The 19,706-nt window shown below is 48.6% G+C and overlaps 1 protein-coding gene across 1 annotated transcript in view; it reads left to right on the top strand.

Annotated features, from left to right (window-relative positions):
* Polr2H (DNA-directed RNA polymerases I, II, and III subunit Rpb8) overlaps positions 1 to 19,706 on the top strand; it is a 131,135-nt gene that overhangs the window by 52,585 nt on the left and 58,844 nt on the right. Inside the window, exon 2 of the mRNA XM_084607008.1 lies at positions 699 to 782. Coding sequence (XP_084463134.1) covers positions 699 to 782 — 84 coding nt within the window. The remainder of the gene's footprint in view (positions 1 to 698; positions 783 to 19,706) is intronic.

The raw sequence follows: 19,706 nt of genomic DNA, 5'->3' as shown, positions 1-19,706 counted from the left end.
CAATCTCGCTATCTATAGCTTCACCTTTCTCTTGTTGGAACACGAAGGGTGTGCTCTTGGCTGTCGCCTAAGAACGTTTTCAGAGTCGTTGCCGCGCTGGCTGTTTCACCATCACGTTGTCTCCACTTCTTGTGACTTTGCGGCAAAGCCCTTCAGCCAAGTGTCTTTTTCTTTCTTCATTTTCTCTTTATTTTTGGCCGGGCCCTTCGCGTTTCATCACGCGCAAGGCGCGCACGCGTCGTCCCATGCCCGCGATGCTTTTTTGCCCGCGACGCTCGCAGCGAGCGCGGGCAGTGGAAAGCCGTGGGACGAAGCCGTCTCGGCCGTGCCTGAGTGACTGCCGGCCACGGGTTTCGATCTGTGGGCATGGCATGCAAACCGATATCGCCTTATTTCGCGAAAAGAGACGAAACGAAAATGAAATACTGACTTTGGACAGTATATAGCTTTTGAGCAGATTATGCCCGCCCTCGTACAGCATATAGTGTTGCCTTACCGATGCTCGCGGTTGACCATCTTGATGGATCCAGTGGACTGTATTGCGTCTTGTCCTTGCCTCTATAGGTCTGTGTTTATGCTTAGAAATCATTTATACAGCGAAGCAGTATGGCGGCGACCGCGTGTTCTTCTCTTTCCTGAGTCGACAAGTGTCTGCACTCGCTAAACTTCCTTATTTTCCTTTTTTTTTTGTCTTGCAGTGAGCCGCCTGCATTGCGAGAGCGAGTCCTTCAAGATGGACCTCATCCTCGACGTGAACACAATGCTGTACCCGGTGGACCTGGGTGAGTGACCTTGCAGACCTCAAATATGGCGCCTATACTTTCCGAACCAGTGGATCGGTATCTGGAACCAGTGGATGATCGGCAGCTTTGGTCTCTGGCGATTTTGCGTATTAGTGCGCGGTTCGTATAGGAACAACGCGGCAACATCGTCCAGCTCCGTTGCACAGGTCGTTGTTATTTATGGATTGCTGGCTTAAACGGCCTGCAAATGGGTGTGGCTGAAGCGAATCTATGAAGAACCACGTTTCGCTTAGTGCCTTACCATGTCCATTGCTAGCTTTATTACGTGCGGTGCTCCTTGGCAGACAGCTATACCTTCTCTACATCTCCGGGCTTTTCAGTAAAATATCTTGTGTTCGGCATCCCGTGACGACCAATCGAGGTCGTATCGTTCACTGAAAACGGGTCTCTCATGTCTCTGGTCGCCCGCAAGCACCGCCTTTTTGTATAATGCGCATTATTTTGCGAATGCGCTTAATGTTCACTACGCTGTAGAACTTTGGTGCTTGATAACGTTGTGCCTGGAAAACCAACTAGTTGCTATGTAACAGCCGACCTCCAAATTAGTGCGAGGTTCGAGCTCGTGCTAGCAGCAGTATAGTGAAAGAGCGCTCGGTTAAGGAATAAAAAAAAAAAAAAAACATCGTGCTATTTACTCTTGCGTCGCTTGTAGCGTAACGAAAGAGACAAAAAGAAAGTTTGCATGGTCTAACCGCTCGCTTGTTCAGTCTCAAATTTCGCACCGTGTTGGCGTTTAGAGGTAGTGTTTGTTTTATTCTATTTTGTTTGGACGACCCTTAAATCATCGCTGTCTCCAGCCACGGCGAATCAAAACACCGAAATTTCCCAGCCGTGGTGCCCGTAGCGTCACTCGCGCCCATCGGAGGAACGAGCTCACTGCCGTGGAAGCAACGGCGATGTCCGATGGGCCCGAGATAGCGCCATCGGTACGGCTGCTGCGAAAGTGCCGTTCTTTCTCGGCGTCGCCGCAGATGCTGACTTGTAACTAATTTTGACAGAATCGGGAAAATGTCTCTTCCAAACACATCGGGCAAAAAATGGTCTCACAAATTTGGAGTAGCAGGAGCAGTGTTCAAGCCGAAGAAGTCATTCAGCAGTGGGACCAATAATAGCAGTTTGATCGACATTTTGCGATTAGTGCTGTAGTCCGTAAAATTGTTGTCATTTTGGGTGCACCACTAATTGCACAGGTTTTACAATTTTCTCTCGGATATCAGAGATTGTGCGATGAGTGCATGAGTGCCAAAAAATGGTTACCAACCAGCACAATTAAAGTGCCAAGAATGTCAAGCAAAAACGAGTTTTTGGACCGCTACTTGCAAAAAAGAGCTCATCTTTTTTCTCTTTGTGCTTGTGCTTAAAGCAATGGCTTGATTCAGTATTAGTTAACCGGCGTGCAAGTTAGCACGTCATGGCTGTATTGTGATGTACTATACCGCTGTCAATGCTGTATACCGAAAAAAGTGGTCTTCTAAATAAAAAATCCTATCCCTGGAATTGCGGAAAATCTTGGTTGGAACGCCCTGTGGCCGACTGGCCCCTTACTTTTGGAATATGCTTGCATATTTTGCTTGAAGAGTGAGGATATTCATGGTAGTGACTTTGGAAAGGGCGCTTCCTAGCAGACGCTCATAAGCGACTACGAAAGAAGCCGTGAGGTGGTGGCACACGGGTGTAATTACACATAACGAGGCTGGTTCGTGCCCGCCGCATCGTTTTTCGCGTTTAGTCACGCTTGCAGCGTGCCGTCGATGGTCGCACAGTCGAAAGCCCGCGGGCGTGCTTGGCTGGCTGCGAAGTCGTAATTCACATCCTTTTCACGTGTAGCGGGCTGTTATGGCTTCGTATGAGTGCTATTTCGCATCTCTTCTGACATTTCGCGATCCGCGGTTGCCTGCATGCCAGGCATCGTTGTTCCCTTGAATTGCTAAAATTTTGAAAAATTCTGCGCTGGGGGTCACGTGCTTGCTTCCTTTTTCTTTTCTTTTTTTTTTTCTGGTCAAAACATGTCGCTTGAAATCACCGATGGCCCAAATAATGGCCTCTGAAGTTTGCTTGCCCTTTTTAGAACAGGGCAGTTCTGTGCGCAGGCCAGGAAGCACCTATTATTTGACATTGTCAGGCCGGCTGCGTTCGGTATCCTTTTATCCTCGCTGTCGCCAGTGTTGCTTACTCTTACGCGCCAATTCCGCATTTACGCGATGTCGAGCATGAGGCGATGCGCATTTTTTCTTTCCTGAGAAGTTTTGGGGCGGCTTTCTTTCGTATGGGTTCGTTTTAACTAGAAGCACCTTGTCAAGTAGTACGATTGATACCCAGCGTTTTCTCAACTAACTCGGAGTTGAGGTATACAGGCTGTCCCAGCCAATGTTACTAGAACCAGCTTAGATGGTCCAAGATTAAAAAAACAAAAACAAACATTTGCGTTATTGTCATCTGAAATCAAGTGAGTTTGTTAGAAGGCATCTAAAGTACCCACTGGTATTTTTTTCGTTCCGCCTGCTTGAATAATTGGTCGACGCTAAGTGGTTAACATTTCAAATATCGCTCTAAACGGCTCTAATATGGATGTGAATGTTGTCGTGCGCCACGAAAATACTCCAACCCAGGTGTTTTCGGCAAGGTAGTCTGAGCGTAGCCCTTTTAAGGCGAAAACATTTCTCGGTTCATGGGTGATGTAGACAGGGAGCGTCCGCTTGTGTACCTGTGGGTACCTTTACACGGCTCGTAACAGCACTCACTTGATTTTAATTCAGAGGAACTCTTAGGCTTTTTTTTTTTTTTTTAATCTCGGTCAATCTTCTCTGGGTCACCCTGTAGCCGCCCATGTCCTCTATTTGCTAAAAATGCGATCGTATATCCACTTCGGATCCTGTTAACAGCCAAATTGGTGTGCCGCAGCTCGTTGACCTCTGCGTGGCCTCCTTATCTGCTCCGTAATTGCTTGTTGCTTCGAGCACCTGCGACGAGGGTCAGCGTCTTGGGTGTTTATCTTTTAACCAGCTTTATGGCAACCTCCGAATCAGCCTTACGTCTGGTGCTTTTGTGCGATGTACGGTAGGGCTCGTCCTCGCACTCCAACAGCCACGGTGACAAGTCATGGTTTGTGTTTGTGCCATTTCGGGCGCAGGCACAAAACGTCTCGGTTTATTGATATATTTTTGTTCTTGTGGGCGGAAATCATATTTATCCACAAAAAAACTAAGTTTCACATCTCATGTGTTACGTACCGTGAGGCTGCTTTGTCTCACACCTGTCACCGAAACGAGTCTATACGCTTGTAGTACACCGGAACACCCGCTCACATTCTGCCCATTACGGACTTCTTTTGCACACGCGTGCTTCTTACACTCCTTCTGAAAAAAAGTTCTACGAGGCAATAATCTCACAAAATCTCGTACCAATTGCGTACAATCTCATACGGCGCCATCATTATCATAAAATACCTTCCATAATTTATGATAATCTGCGAGGCTTCATGAGATATTATGCAATTTGTATGGGATATTTTTATACGAGTTGAGCGAGATTGTGTGAGAAAATGTGAGGCTATTGTCTCATAGAACTTTTTTCACTAGCTGTACATAATATTAGCTAGGTAGCTCTGCTCATGTCATAGTGAAGTTGGGTTGATAGCCCACGCATTGTGTAGAAATCAATCAGAGTTGGGCACCTACTATTCAAGTGTGCATGAATTCACTTACTTACGTTGATCGGGTGACCTTGTGCGGAAAGGTCGGTGAATTTAACCCGATAGGGTTGATTCACAGAGACAAATACAAAATAGGAAAAAAAAAAAATGTACAAATCGGCATCGTAAATTCTTTAAGCTGCTAACGTGTCTTTTTTTTTTTTTTTTTTTCGCCGCGGTATGAGCTCACATCACCACCTGAGGACATCACTCGATGCTGTTGTATAAAATGCCTGCCATGCTTCTGAAATGTGGAAATCTCTGGCGGTGCCATACCGGGACAGGCGGTTTCTATACTTGTTTCCTTGCACCATATATGTCACACATCCAGCAGTGCCTGTTTTCGCAGTTTTGTCAATGCAGAAATGCATCATAATGTTTGCGCCGTTGGTATGAGGACTTTTGTGGCTGCGCTTAAGAAGCTCACCTGTATATCAATCAGTGCACCCAAGGTCACCTGGATAAAAATGATCTTTCTGGGGGTGAGTGCGTCCACATATACGACCACAAGGTCTCGGTTGTCCGTGTTATCCAGGCGGATCTTGAAAATGAAGGAGGAGGTTGTAAACGAAGACGGCAAGCCTCACGAAGGTGACAGTCTTTGGGTTTGTGTTTCGGCAGCCGTCGCACTCAGCTTGTGACAGGAGCGCATCAGCATTTTTTTTTTTTTTTAATTGTCAGCGCGGTCCATTATCGGACGTGGCGCTGTGCGGATTAGCGCGCATTTCGAATCTTTTCTTCCTCTGCCCATTGTCTCCACCTCGCGGATGGGTTTCTTACATAACTCGTGCATGCGTCTTCCGCCTCGAAACGGGTTCTCGGACGTGTCGTCGTCGTCTGCCAGGAAGGAAAAAGAAGAATAAAAAAAATAAATAAATGCTCGGAGGCGTTGTCCTTTTTTTCCTTATGCGAAAATGCGCCGTCCTTGCTCGTTCTTTCGTTTAGAGCCGCAGAACGGCATACGCGGGTGCACACGCAGTCGTCGCAGCTTTCTTTTTTTTTTTTTTCTTTTTTTTTTTTTTTTTTTTCCTCGTCGCGTAGTTCGGTTCGTTGAGTGCGCACTCGCATGGCCGTTTCCGCCGTTGCTTCCTTCTCTCTGGGCATGAGATGATCACTAATCTTCCCGTCTCTCCAGGTCTAGAAGAAGCGCTGCCGACGAGGATCAGCACTAAAAATCTGCTCACTAGCTGTCACTTAGCACTACCACATTCGTGTGCCAGCTTCTTTGCGCTTTGTGTAACGGGCGAGGTTCGTGCAGTAGCAGTTTTAGGTTATGATTATAGTTAACGAAGAAATGCAAGCGTTTAGCACCTTGTAATTCTTCCGCAACGGTACCCTTGACTCGTGCTGGGGCGCTCCTATTTCGCGTCTGCACTCAGTTTGCCCTTGATTGTACTGAACGCAGTCCTGTGGTCTTTCAGAGCTAATGTTCCCTGACGTTTGAATTGGCTTTCGCGTAATTTATCGTGTTATTGAGCAACTAGGGCATTGTGTATATCCTAGAATTATTAGCGGCGAAACTTTTGCCTGCAAGCAGCCTTTCTGGAAGATTGCATATTTAGGCACCAGTTGGCAATAACTTCCTAGCTTCCCTATTCTACGGGTATTGATCTTATGTCTACAGTTGACCCGGCAGCTTGCGTGCTACCAAAAAAAATTTTGACCGAGAAGTGTCGCAAAAGCCCTGAAACATAGGTAGAGCGGGGATTTTCCGCTGTTGGCACGACGAAACGGCTGCGACATCGAAGGGTGGGCACGTGTCTTTAGCGCCGTCGCCCGCGAAAAGCGCCTGATTCGCACTACTATTACGCAATTTTGATATCCGCGGATCTTTCAGAGAACGCTACGAGGGTGGAGGAATGGCGAGGATATTGTGGACTGGAGGAAAGAAATCCCCCCCATTCCCCTTTCCGTTTTTCTCTTCGCCGGTTTTTTCTTTGTTGCAGGTTGTTGTCAGCACGGATGGAGTGGGAAAGTGAAAAGTGAAGGCGAACGCGGAGACCCCTAGCGCCTAGCGCCAAAGTTTCGCGTCACGGTTTTGTCGCATAGCCCCAAGGTGGCGCCACTTTACGTTCCGCGCGGCGCGAGGCGTTGCTAGGCTCGTCCATGGCCTTGGCAACAGTCGCCAGGCGCCGCGTTTGCCCGTCAACCTGTACGGTTCTCAGCGGTACTAAAGTGAACTAGAATATGTGGCGTGTCCTGTGCGCTCGACCATTGGGTTTGACACACGACCCGTGTGCCCGAAAGTCATGACCGAGCTTATCACTGTAGCCTCTCACAGGCCGGTATAGTTTCAATATACCTGGACTCGATCAGGGCTCTGGTTCCATCGTAGGGAGCTCTTTAGGGATTCGAGTACAGGTAGAGTGGGAAATATAGGGGGATAGAAATTATGTAGTGGACTCTCTTACCCATAGTTTCATTAAAAACAAGAAATAAATTAGGGGATAAATATTCTTTAAATATGCTTTTTGCTTCGTTTATGACAAAAACCTAAAACAAGCGACGAGTCTAGACCGCGTCCTGATATGTGGTCAACGGTTTCTGAAAGAGAACATCTTAAGTAAGTGATAGGAAGCGTCGGCTATTTTGTTGTACGCTATATGGTATTCATGAAACCACTATTTTATGGTATTGTGGTCGCGCTAGGAGTAAACATTACGTACAGCACCGTTGTAGTAGTGAACGAACTGGCTACGGAGAACTGCATCAATGCAAAAGAAAATCAACAAAACAATCTGCAAACTAGAAACACACTGATCTGTCCTGGCATATGGGAAATAAAAAGAAAGGTTCCAGACGGTTGCTTGGCGGGCTAGTTGGTTCATATCTGACTTGTATTGCAGCGCGAACCACAAGAAGGGACGACGACAGACAGAGTGAAAAGAGCGCTCTTTTCACTCTGTCTGTCGTCGTCCCTTCTTGTGGTTCGCGCTGCAATACAAGTTCCAGACGGCTTAAGGCCCGACCACATGGCAGCGCTTCTTCGGCGTCTCGTCAGCGTCTCGTCTATGAGCGTCGTCGCTCGGCGCGCGCCGGAAAGGGCGACCAAACACATGACGGCGTACGAACTGGCGTCTGCAAGGCAAGGCGTGGGAGAATCCTGGACGTTCGAACAATTGTCCCCCGTCCGTAGCTAAAATCGTCCTATTCAGCGACGGAGGGAACTTACTGGGGAGGGTGGGGGAGGCAAGGGCATCAAAAGGCGCAGGCATGCACGCGGACAAAAAGAGGAGCTGTTGCTTCCGCGGAAACGAGTTGAGCCTGTGGCGGTTGGTGCCGCAGCTGCCCATGCGTGGCTTGTCGTTGGTCCCCACCTGCGAATAATTTTCGGCGTCGACGCTGAGATCTGGCCCCTCCAGATACCTGCGTCTTTCAGCGTCGTCTCGCTTCAAGGGCCAGAATTGCACCTCCGGCGACGCCGATATCCGCGACGCCGACGCGGCGCCGAAGAAACGCTGCCATGTGGTTCAGCCTTTAGAGCCATTATAAGATTTGCGGAAGCTACGAGCTTTTTTTACCCATGAGGACTGCCGAGTGTAAAATTTCCGTGGAGCTGAACGACTAGCTTTGAAATTACTCGTGTTGTGAGGGCACAGGGTTCCCCTTTAGCTTTTCTTGCAGTCTGTACGTAGCTCTGTCGATTTTCTACTTTTCCGTCTCGGCTTTTGGAAAACATGCAATGATTCTTTGTGGACATCACACTGAAATTTTCAAAACGATAGAGAAATTTTCCTACTGCAGACAAGAGGAGTAAATGGATGTCTGTTTTGGATTCCTGCCACCCCTACATCTTGGCTCAGACCCCTTGTCAAAATTGGAGACCGGTCTCAGTACCCCCCCCCCCCCCCCCCTCCCCGCTGCTTGGACTGTTAATTTGACGGACGAAAGCGATCGTGACATCGCTTCCAGTCGCGAGTTACTTCTTTACGTAAACATTATTCATTGGGAGATGGCCGTATTACGTCTGAGGAAGGGCTGGGTAATGTCGAGAATCGCTAAGCACTGTGATCGACAAGGGGCAAATTGTAGTGCGCGCAGTTTCCGGGTGCAAAATTCCACGCACAGTGTATAGGAAAAAAAAAAAAAAATATCGAAATCAGTGGCAGTGGTTCGGGAAAGCTGTTGCGTTAACGTTCTTGGAATATCGCTGGGCGTCGAGCCAAAGGCGACTTGACGGCTGATGCATTGTAAGCACCAGTCTGCATGGACGACGGGGCGCGTGCACCCAGTTCGGCCATGGCATGGGCCGTGTGCAACTCAGCGCGTGACGTCAGGTGGCGGGGCGATGCAGTTTAGGGTGGCTCAGGCACTATGCACTATAACGCTCTATTCTTTTCCAGCACGCTGCATGTAGTGACGTTTAAGGTGTTTGGGTGCATGCTCGATTCTCCCCAGCTTTTTAGTTGACACTCACTAGTGCTTTGAACTTCTACTGTCTACTGCACTTCATCAAATTTCAGGAAATGAGCAAGTTTGAAAAGAAATTCGATTGGCTTTTTCTGTAGCATGTTATGCTGGCGTTCGTTCGAATGGCGAGTTCAGCTACGCGGTTAGTGTAGTGACGATAGCTTCTACGTGCTTTATTCAGCGCCTTTTTATCACTCAGTCGTTGTAGCCGAGCCGCCTGGTGAATGCCATCTGCATTTCTTTAGAAAAAAAGATAATGGAAATTACGACAAACAAATCGGCGCACAGTAACTTGAGCACGGACTGATGTTTGGTCATCAGGGTCAACCCATTGAGGAAAAATGGCTTCCACAGAAATAAGTAAGGACTTTGAAAACGGCCACTATCGTTTTCATGGATTAGTTGAGCATACATTGGCGAATTTGACATCGGGCACCGTTCACCACTGTTCGATGTATGCATCTGCTCGTGTTCTGGTGTAGATAAGAGCACCAGTAAGCGGCGGTAGTGATATTTTCTTGCGTTTTTCTTTTTTGCCACTGTTACTCGGGCATCTTCGAGAAGTGCGCAATAACCAGCCGTCACATAATCGCTCATCACCACGGGATAAATGCGAAAAGCTTTTAGTTAGCTGGTGCTTTCTCCTGACAGCTGTCGTGCGCTCCTGCAGGTGGTATCGCTTGAAAAGCCGGCGTAGGTAAAGTTAAAACAAACAAACAAACAAACAAACAAACAAACAAACAAACAAACAAACAAACAAACGAAAATCGGTATTATGTTTGAAATAAGGCATGCTCGCTGCATTTTCCTCACTGAACACCGACTGATCGAAACCATGTATCAATTTTACTGCTTGTCTATACTGAAGAACTATACTAAGTGCAGCCTGCTACTACAGCATTGTTTGGCTGTGTCGCCGGTGGCGGCATCGGTCTGTGTGGCAGCACTGAAATAGCGCGGTGGATAGTATATAGTACGATAGAACTTGTTTGAATGGGTTGTTTCGCCATCGGCCCATTTTGGTCGTTAGTACCGCCTCGCTTGCGTTTGTAGCTGGAGTGATCTTATCTAGGGGATAGTACTTAGTCCGTGTTCCCTGAATTATTGCATCACCCACATTTCGTAACTTCATGGCCACGCGCGTTCGTAATCGGTGACTTGCATAACGTGCCTTGCTGTCTCAGAGGGTTTGAGGTAATAACTCGGCACAAGCTTATCAGCGCAACGGGCACGCGTTCCGTGGTTCAAAGCAATGCTGGCTGCATTAATGAAGTCTGTCTTCATATCGCCTCGCGGGGTTCTACTGCCGCGCAGGGCTAAGTTATGTTGTTCATTGCAAACCGCGTCGATAATTCAGGCGTCGTGCAGCTTTTACAAGTGCCGATCGACAGTTTTTCTCGTATGCACGCTGTCGTACCACCTTTCGTGGCAGTTAGGAAGTTGTGCTTTTCTCCACGTTTAGCAGACTGCGATAAGGGTGAGAAGCGTGCCTGACGAAACGCACAGACACTGCGGCTAACCCTAACTCTGGTCTCGCGAGATCGTTGCTATGACGACGACAAACATTTCTTGGTCAGGCCTAATCAACAGCTCAAAAGTCGCCTTTTTAAAAAAAAGAAAAAAAAAAGAAAGAACGAAAGCTTTTTCTTATTTGAAAGTTTATGCGAGGGTAAGATTGGGCAGATTGAAGGCATATACAAGTTTATAACACGATATCGCGTCGAAGGGTTAGCGATGAAGCTGCTATCGCTGTAAGGCGGGCGGGCAGCGCGCCTCCATATTGTCAACTCCACGTCCGGCAGCAATGCGACGACCTCAACGTGAAAATCCAAATGTCATGCACCTCCGTGAGATTCGCGCATAACCTTCACGCTCCGCGCATGCGCACAATTGTCACCCATAAGAGCTCCACGTACATGAAACTAAAACTGCCTAATATAGCGACGCCCAGGGACTCCGCGTTGCAAATGTGTACACTTGGGGCCAGCTTTCTGTGGCTATGGAGCCGAGCCTATAGAGCGGAGATTTGCGTATACAGTATCATTACACCAAGTGGTTGAGGCATGTTTGACCTCATTTAAGGTTTCAGTTTCTGCCTTGGCGCTGATTTAACTTTTTGAACTTCCAGCTTCTCAGAAAGGCGCACCTTTGCGCCATTAAAGGCCTACATGAATTTAAAATCGCGACTAATTGAGAGTCCATATGACTTGCGCTGTCAAAACGAGCCCATTGCGAAACGCAGACGCATCCTGCTTACGATTCATGGAATTTTCGACAGGAGCCGCGGTCATCAGCAAGCATGCCACGTCTGGTCGTACTGCAGCTGTACTGACCTGTAGCATAGTCTAACCTTGACTAAATGTTAAATTTAACTTCGTAATGGTATGATATTCCAGAGCAAGATCCGGGCAATTTATTGGAGGAACTATATTCTGCTGCGTAGTGAGCTGGTGAGTTTCGGCTCTGTACATTTCATAGTATAGCCGCAAAAAGTTGGCCGCGAGTATAGTTGATTTCTCTATCATGTTTAATCAGTCCGACTAATCCAAAGAACGCCGAAACTGGTCACCACTTGTTCCCGCGAGCAGCGCAGTTGTCGCGACGCGTTCTGTTTAATGCTTGTGCGTTCGTTCCCTCGATTCGAAGGCCACATCTACGGTTCTTGAGCTGCCCCTGAATTTCGGTCCGTGATCGGTCATTGGCAGCCGCTGTGGCGTTCCGCGAATCCCGGCAAAACCGTCGCAGTTGAGTCCATTGAGCAGGAGTTCTGAGTGGTCGTACGACGTTTCACGACGTTGTTTCAGGGTGCTACTGGAGTTACGTGTTGACACCAAAGAGACTTGTAGGTTTCGAGTTGTCTTTTTTCGTTTTTGTTAATATTGTTAGGCGCAGGCTCTTCTTTAGCCTCTAATTAATTGAAATTGCTGGATTTAACGCCTCAAAGCGACACCTGGATTATGAGGCACGCCATAATTTCGACGATTTGGGGATACCTTATGTTTACGCCCATATCGCGTTGCACTCGGGCGCCTTTGCGGCCACTTGCTGGCAAGATAGTGCTCGCGTTTAGGTGATGGGGAAGCTGTGGAATTCCTTGTCGAGTCAGATCCGTTTGCATACTTTTGTGGCTGCACCACATGCTCTGTGTAGCGGGCAGAATAACCGCTCGTGCCTCCGGGCTGCGTGACAAACCTGTATTGGGTGTAGTGTTGTTGCGTCCACTGCGAATTCTTGGCAGCGGCGGCACGGGTAACGGTTGTGCGCGCTGAACAGAGGCCGAGAAACACGAAACAAGCGTTATCTTCTGTCTCATGCTCACGCCACGCAAGCATATTCGCACAGCTGACGGTATATGTGGCAAAGTACGGCGAAGGGCAGCGCCATCGAACGAATTGGCTAACAATCGTAGACGAATATGACACCGAGCCTTGGAAGTATCGGTGGAGGTAAAATGCACTGAAGTCAGTATACGTGGTGAGTAGCCCCTTAGGGTTGCAACTAATGACAGTAAAGAGCTCAGGCGTAGGTTTAGCGGTGAAAATCTACCGAACGTACAAGTGTCGCTGCAAGAGGCAGGCGTGACTATATAACTGTAAATGTACTAAACGTTATGCATTTAAATTTTGTGTGTTTTATACTGATGAAACACCATTCAAAATGTTCTCCAGCGGAATCTGTGTTCTCCGGTCTTTTTTCTCGTAGTTTCCCATAAGATTCCGTAAATTTCAGGACAGCGATCACTGTTCACAGTTTTTCCATCCTGTAGAAAATAAATCAAGACACATCTAGCACGTCTCAAAAGTCTGTTGGCATCGCCTCAGTAGCTGACCTTGCACTTTGACTTTTTGCAGCGAAATCTGTATGCATATAGCGCTCTATTCGACCATGGAGCAAACAGCGCCACCAGGAGGTCTTAATCAGATGATGATTTAACTTAGTTTAGTTAAACCGAATCAATTGATAGAATTGAAATGATATATGAACCACCTGCCACAGATGGAAGATGGCAAATAGGGAGAGGGAACTCCGCTTGTAGACGAGGCGAGGGAGAGGCAGGAATGAGGCGGCCAGATTCGGAGGGCGGCTACAGCGGAAGCCGGAGGGCCAGTCAACCAGTGTCAATAAGCTTTCGCCTATTAACGCACAGAGCCGACAACCTTAACTTTACGCTTTGTTACACGTGGTATTTCAGTACTACATTGTTAACTATTACTGACATCCAGGCAGGGGCGGATTTACTGCTGGCCATTGGATGGTGGGCGGGCCTATATGAGTGATCCGTTGCTCTTTTGAAAATTGGGCTTTCATCGTATCTCCATACTGGAGGTTTACAAGAACCCGGCAAACTCGGGTGGTGGTGGTGGTGGTGGTAAAAAACTTTATGAAATGTTGGGAGCCTTAAGTGAATATACATCCTAATGACGGGTCGGCTCTTGGCTGCTTGTTGTGGCCGGAAGCTGGTGCTTCCCAGCGACACCCAAAGCCCAGTCCGTCGGCGGCTTTTGAACAGCCGGGTCAGAGCTGGACACCGCAGCAGCCTCCCATCGCTCGAGGTCGGAGAGTTGCCAAGTGGCTGGAGGGTGGAATTTCGAGCTGCTCGGGTAGAGTAGACCTGCCGGGCTGAAAACCGACTCTTGGGCTCCTTCTCTAGCGTCTGCGCGTCATTTCTTTGCTTGGCGCTTGATGCAGTGGCGATGTCCGCTCGACAGAAACGGGTTCATCTAAATGCTACCGTGTCGGTCTGAGTGATCTCGGCATAATTCGTCCCTCAGCTCCGCCCCCTTAGCGTCGAGCCCTTGTGAACGTTCCTATATTGGTGGGGCGATGGCCTCCCCCACCCGCCTAAATCTCAGTAGCGACCGTGTACTGCACGGTATCTTAAACCTCAGAGGTTGCCTGTGAATGACTGTTTTGCCGATTCCCAGCCGGCACTTTCGCGCTGTTAGTGTACTTGTGAGGTACTCTGTATTTCTCCATCAGTCCGCGTGCGCACCCACTGAGAGCGTGCTATAGTTTCCGATCCTGCTTTTTTCACTGTTGCTGCAGCAGTTTCATCGAACTTTGCTTTGTCAGGATGCGGTCCTCAGTCCGAACTATTGGGTCACCAGCCCGCATTGCAGCTGTACGGCGTGAACAGCTTAGACAAAAACAAACGTTTTCTTTTCTGCGCCGAGCACTGCGACCAGTGAGAGGGCGACGATTCGTGCCGGGAAGAGGCTCGTTCTTTGTCTCCCCCCCCCCCCCCCCCCCCCCCTCCCTTTCGCCATTTGTTCTACGATGCCTCCGCATTTGTTACACGATGCCACGGTGATTCAGGACGCCTGCATTTTGCGGAGCCCCAGCTGTGAGCCCCTCTCTTATGTACGGGTCGAGGGGGACGGCTGTAGAAGGCTTCGAAGCTCTAGCACTGCGGCGGCGCCAAGACCGGAGTCTTGGCGCTAGGACATTGTTGGAATTTTTTTTTTCTTTTTGCATTCCTCCGGCAGCCAAGGTATTGTTCGCTCGCCTTCGTTCCACTGGCTGCTGTGCTTTCTCGTTTGCATTTCTTGCCGCACTTCTGTTGTTCTACCCATATCGCATGTCGTCGGTGTTCGGCAATGCGACGCAGCATTTTCTTAGCAGCAAATTCCTCGCTGTGTCAGCTTCTGATGCTTGCGCGTATTTTCGATCGTACGCGTTTAGAGCTGGAGAAGCCTGTGGCCAAGTGCGAGTTGGACGCGGGGCATGACAGGACTTTTGATGACGGTAATTTTTTGAACGAATGTTTCCGTCTCCCCCTCCCCCCCCCTTTTTTTTTTGTTTTTACTTTTCATAGTTTGGGTAGAGCATATTCGTCCACTCCGAAGGCAAGCTGTCTGCCAGTATCTGCCGTGCTGGCATCCACAGCAGCGTCTATAGAACAGCGTTATTATGGGAGTAAGTAAGGGCAGTTATAATTTCGACAACGCTTGTCTAACGGCATTGCTGATTAATCTCGTACATGGGTTCAGGCCTCGGTATTGTTTTGTCATTTGTCCTGTACAACAAAGGTCTTTGGTCATATCGAAGGGAACACCAGAGGTTGAACTAACAACGGGGAAGGGGGGGGGGGGGGGGGGTGTCAAGCAATATGACATAAGAGCAGTTGCAAAAAAAAAAAAGGGAGGCAAAAAGTGGCGAGTTAATATTATTATTATTATTATTTTGTTTTTGAAATTCAGGTAGTGGCCTCAGCACAGTGTGCGAAGCGGTAAAAAAAAAGAAAGAAAAGAAAATGGAGCAATTTATTGGCAGTCAACGAGTGCGATCACATGATCAAAGAATTGGCGGAAGCCGTTTTTTTTTTTTTTATTTCTATTGCGGTGGAAATGGCGGGTCGTGCTTTCCAGGAATAAGGTTCGCGTCGATCCTTTGTCTGAGATTATTGTATCTCCTCGCGGAACTGCAATGAGTTTGAGCAGCACGGTGGCAAAAAACCCCCCACCCCCTGCCGTTCGCATTCCGTTACCGGACCCAATCGCGGTCCGAAATCGCCAAACATAGCTCGCGCCTTCTATACATTTCGATAATTGCCCTTCGACGGCATGTCGGCGCCTTTGTCTCCGTCCATCACGCGCCGATCACATGACTGTGTGCGCGTAATGTGAATCGAGGAGGGTACCCTGCAGATGAAAGTACGGCAGCGAAAGAGAATGGTAAATGATATGAGAATGAGGGAGAGAATAGAGTCGGGAGCGCACTTCCGTGTCCATGGCGGGCGTACCCCGCGATCGCAGTGTTAATACGCCCCCGTCAGAACAATTGAATGCGTACGCCGTAGCGGAAACGGAAGCTGGGTTCGCGATTTTTGGAGTCTCGCTGCAGAGAAGAGGCTAGAAGCAGCGATGTTGGCTTTAGTGCGCGGCCTCCTCCTGAATCCCTTCAGACAAGCCTGTAGTGTACTGAATAATGCGCTATATGTGATGCGCGCACCCAGGGTAATTACGACTGTCTGTCCATTATTTTGTTTGCTGTTTCTTTAAAAAAGCGTTTAGCGTTAGGCTGTAACGCTTGTTAGCAGTAATCAACTCCTTCGCAACACATTATCACCTTGGCATAGTGAATCATGTATTTATTCTGCGTCCACCTGAACGCAGCCTTACGGCTACAACGGAAAGCTACGGATCTTTCACAGAAACGTCGTAGATGTAGAAACATTCGTCTGAGTTCGGTGATTGATCCCAGGATCAGCGGCCACTTAGGACAGTCGATTTATGAACCAATTAAGCTACTGCCAGCACAGCTGCAGGAACCAGATGCTCCGGCAACGCCGAACTGTCGGAACAGTATCAGCCCGATGTTTGGCTTGGTTGTGGGGTTTAACGTCCCAAAGCGACTTAGGTTATGAGTAGTGGAGGGTTTCGGAAAATTCGACCACTTGGGGTTATTTACTTTACCGTGCACTGGCATCACATAGCGCACGGGCGCCTTGCTTTTCACCTCCATAGAAAGGCGGCCGCCGCGGCCGTGATTCGATCCCGTATCCTCGGGTCAACCCGTTGTGTTTAGGGGGCGGAGCTATTGCTGGTGTTACGACCAAGCATCCGCAATTGCGCGCTCTATTGTTCGCCTGTGGGCATGGATAAGTTTTGTGAATATGTGGTGATGGTCCAATGGCTCTAAGTGAGCCTGTTTCCAGGAATCCTGTTTTGTAAGCATGTTTTGCTTTGTGGACAACCTGCAAATGCCAAATTGACCCTGTCAAGAGAACGTCTGGAAAAACACAAAGAAACGTCCCCCTGCGGGAAATAGCAGGAAGTGCTTTCTTTTGTTCACCCTTCCAGTCGAGAAGTGCTATCCTCCAGTGATGAATGCCTCCTATCCAAAGGAGACGACAGAGTGACATGTCCGCTGACGTGCAGGACAAGAAAGGAGCATGACTCATACGGCCATTAAGTGATTTCCCGGGAATGCAGGAAAGATTTGCAATTGTCGAAAAGGGACCATGTTGGGAGCCCTATGCGGCGCCACGTGCACTCGGGTTTCTGAGAAGTAAAACCCCTTGTCAGAACCAGCCTGTGGTTTCTTTGCTGAAGAATAGAAATGTACCTCCTCTCCTCGCCGTTCCCAAGCTTTTCCCGCCAACAAGTGATCACGCCCAACGAATGAATGCCGGACCAGTCAGTGCTTCAGACCATCAGTGCAGTGATGTGTTCGATTGGATGCCGATACCTGAGGGGCGTGCCCTGGATTTGGTTGGTCAACATCTTCAGAGAGGGGCTGGACATAGGGGGGTTTTAAGGACGCTGCAGAGCACGAAATGTCGCTCTGGGCCCTGGGTAAACGGCTCATCCAGTCGCTTCTCGCTATGAACTCTTAACGCTTGTCATTTTGCTGATGTACCCTTCTTCTTCATGTAAATATTCTTGTAAATACGTTTTCTCAAAGTGCCAGTAAACCTGCTTGTACATATTTTACCAACTTCGAAGATTCAGTCCTTCTTCAACCCGGAGTCTCTGCACGCTACCAAGTGAAGGCCGGGTCGACGTAGCCCCAGCGTCACGACAACTGGTGACCAGCGTTGGGATCTGAATCTACAAGCACAACGACTGGTGTCCAGCGTTGGGATCTGAATCTACAAGCCACAACATCTGATGACTGGAGGTGGGATCTGAATCTACAAGCCACAACATCTGGTGATTGGAGGTGGATCTGAAGCTACAAGCCACAACATCTGGTGATCGGAGGTGGCATCTCAAGCAACAAGCAGGCGCAACAATCGGCCAACAAGAGAGCAGCTCGGAACATCGATCGCATGTGTGGGTGAGTGCTTGGCTTTTCTTCTGATGTGGACCAGGTTCTAGAACAGGGTTAGATTTTAGAACTGGTAAAAAGTGTTGAAACGCCTTTAGGTTTGGTAGTTTGCACTGTTGTTTTGGAAGTAGCCGACACTCGGAGCGATCATGGACCTACAAAAGCTGCAGAAACCGGAACTGTTGCAATTGTGTGAGGAATTGGGAATTGATACAAGTGGTTTGGCACGAAAACCTTTGATTATAAAGGCAATCACAGATTTGGGAACCGATGATGAGGAGCTCAGTGAAGCATGGAACCTCATCGCCCAAAAAAAGGAGCAGCTCAGACAGCAGAAAGAGCGGGAAAAAGAGGAAAAGGAGCGCGAACGTGAGAGGGAAAGAGAGGCAAAGAAGCTAGACATTGAGCTCCGGAAATTAGAACTAGAGTTGAGCAAGAGGTCGGGCGATTGTCCCCAGCTAGCGGTACCTCTTCTCAACAAGGAGACAGATTTCAAGATGTCAAAGTACATGCAGCCATATGTGATATCAGGGGATATCGGTCTGTATCTGGCTAACTTTGAGCGAACTTGCGAAAAACTGTCCTTCCAGCGAGACACTTGGTCTCAGAGATTATTGACGGTTCTGCCCTGCGAGGCAGCGGAGGTTGTCGCGCGGCTAAGCAAGGAGGACGCGGACAACTACGAGAAGGTCAAAGCTTGCCTTCTGAGAAAGTATAGGCTTAGCGCCGAGGCGTTCAGACAACGTTTTCGGAACGCTACTAAGTCCAGGGACGAGAGTTACCCTGAATTCCTGTACAATTTAAGAGTAAATTTGGGCGAGTGGCTAAAGAGCACTGATTCCTACAGTGATAGGGACGCTGTAGTCGAGCGAATTCTTTTGGAGCAGTTTTATAACTGCCTCCCAGAAAAAGAAAGAAATTGGTTACAGGACCGAGGCGAAATTAAGTCGGCAACTGAAGCTGCCGAACTCATTGAGGAGTATGCTTCGCGCCGACAATTCAGCAACCCAGCAGTGGATAGGCCCCGCGATCCCAAGTTGAGGGTGAATAACCGTCAGGAAAGGCACTTTGCTAGAGTTGGAAACGAAGAAATGAAGGTTTCTTCAGGCAAATTCCCTAGAAAGGACGGCAGTGAGAAAAGTGGGGAAGTGACCAACGCACAGAACACAAAGAATAAGCTTGAGGCTAGGAAGCCGCTCACATGCTTTAGGTGTAATGAGCAGGGTCACATTGCCGTCAACTGCCGGAAAGAAAAGATTGCTTTCTCGTATGTCAGGGACTGCGATGAAAATATGCAGCTTTTAGAACCCTACCTGCATGACCTAGTAGTCAACGGGAAGCCTTGCAAGGTACTGGGCGATTCGGCCGCAACGATGGATGTTGTCCATCCGGCGTATGTATCGCCTTCCGACTATACAGGACAGTGTGCATGGATCCGACAGGTAGTTGAGGAACAGAGTGTGTGCTTGCCGATCGCGAACGTGGTCATCGAGGGCCCTTTCGGCGAATTAACAACCGAGGCTGCCGTTTCAGGAAAGCTTCCTAAGTGCTATCCGTATTTGTTCTCCAACAAATCGGACATGCTGCTGCGAAAGAGGGGCATCCTTTTCGGAGACAGAGTTGTGCAAGCCTTAACACGTTCAAAGGCGCGAGAACTAGCTACACTGCTCATTCCAGAAAAATCCACAGCGGAGGAAACGGCAGTTAAAACAGTGGTAAATGCGGAAGATAGCAGGTCAGAAAACTTTGAGAGCGAGGCATCTCAGATATGTCAACTTGAAAGTGAGCTTGATGAGACGCGGAATGAGGACGTTCTTGAGAGTAACCTCTTGCCGCCAGTGTCTAGTAATCTCACGAGACTTTTAAGTGGAACCCGAGAGGACTTAGCTATGGAGCAAGCCAATGATCCCAAGAATAAGCTCGAAGTACAGTGGGAAGGACCTGCTAAAGTCGTTGCAGAGCTTTCTGACACTAACTACGCAGTGAAAATCCCCGATAGGCGTAAAGCAGTGCGCATTTATCATTGCAAT

This window comes from Amblyomma maculatum, chromosome 6 (assembly GCF_055883805.1).
Source record: "Amblyomma maculatum isolate TAMU_Amacu chromosome 6, ASM5588380v1, whole genome shotgun sequence".
Lineage (NCBI taxonomy): Eukaryota > Metazoa > Arthropoda > Arachnida > Ixodida > Ixodidae > Amblyomma > Amblyomma maculatum.
Note: the sequence above shows the minus strand (reverse complement) of the source record. Positions and strands in the feature narration are given on the sequence as shown.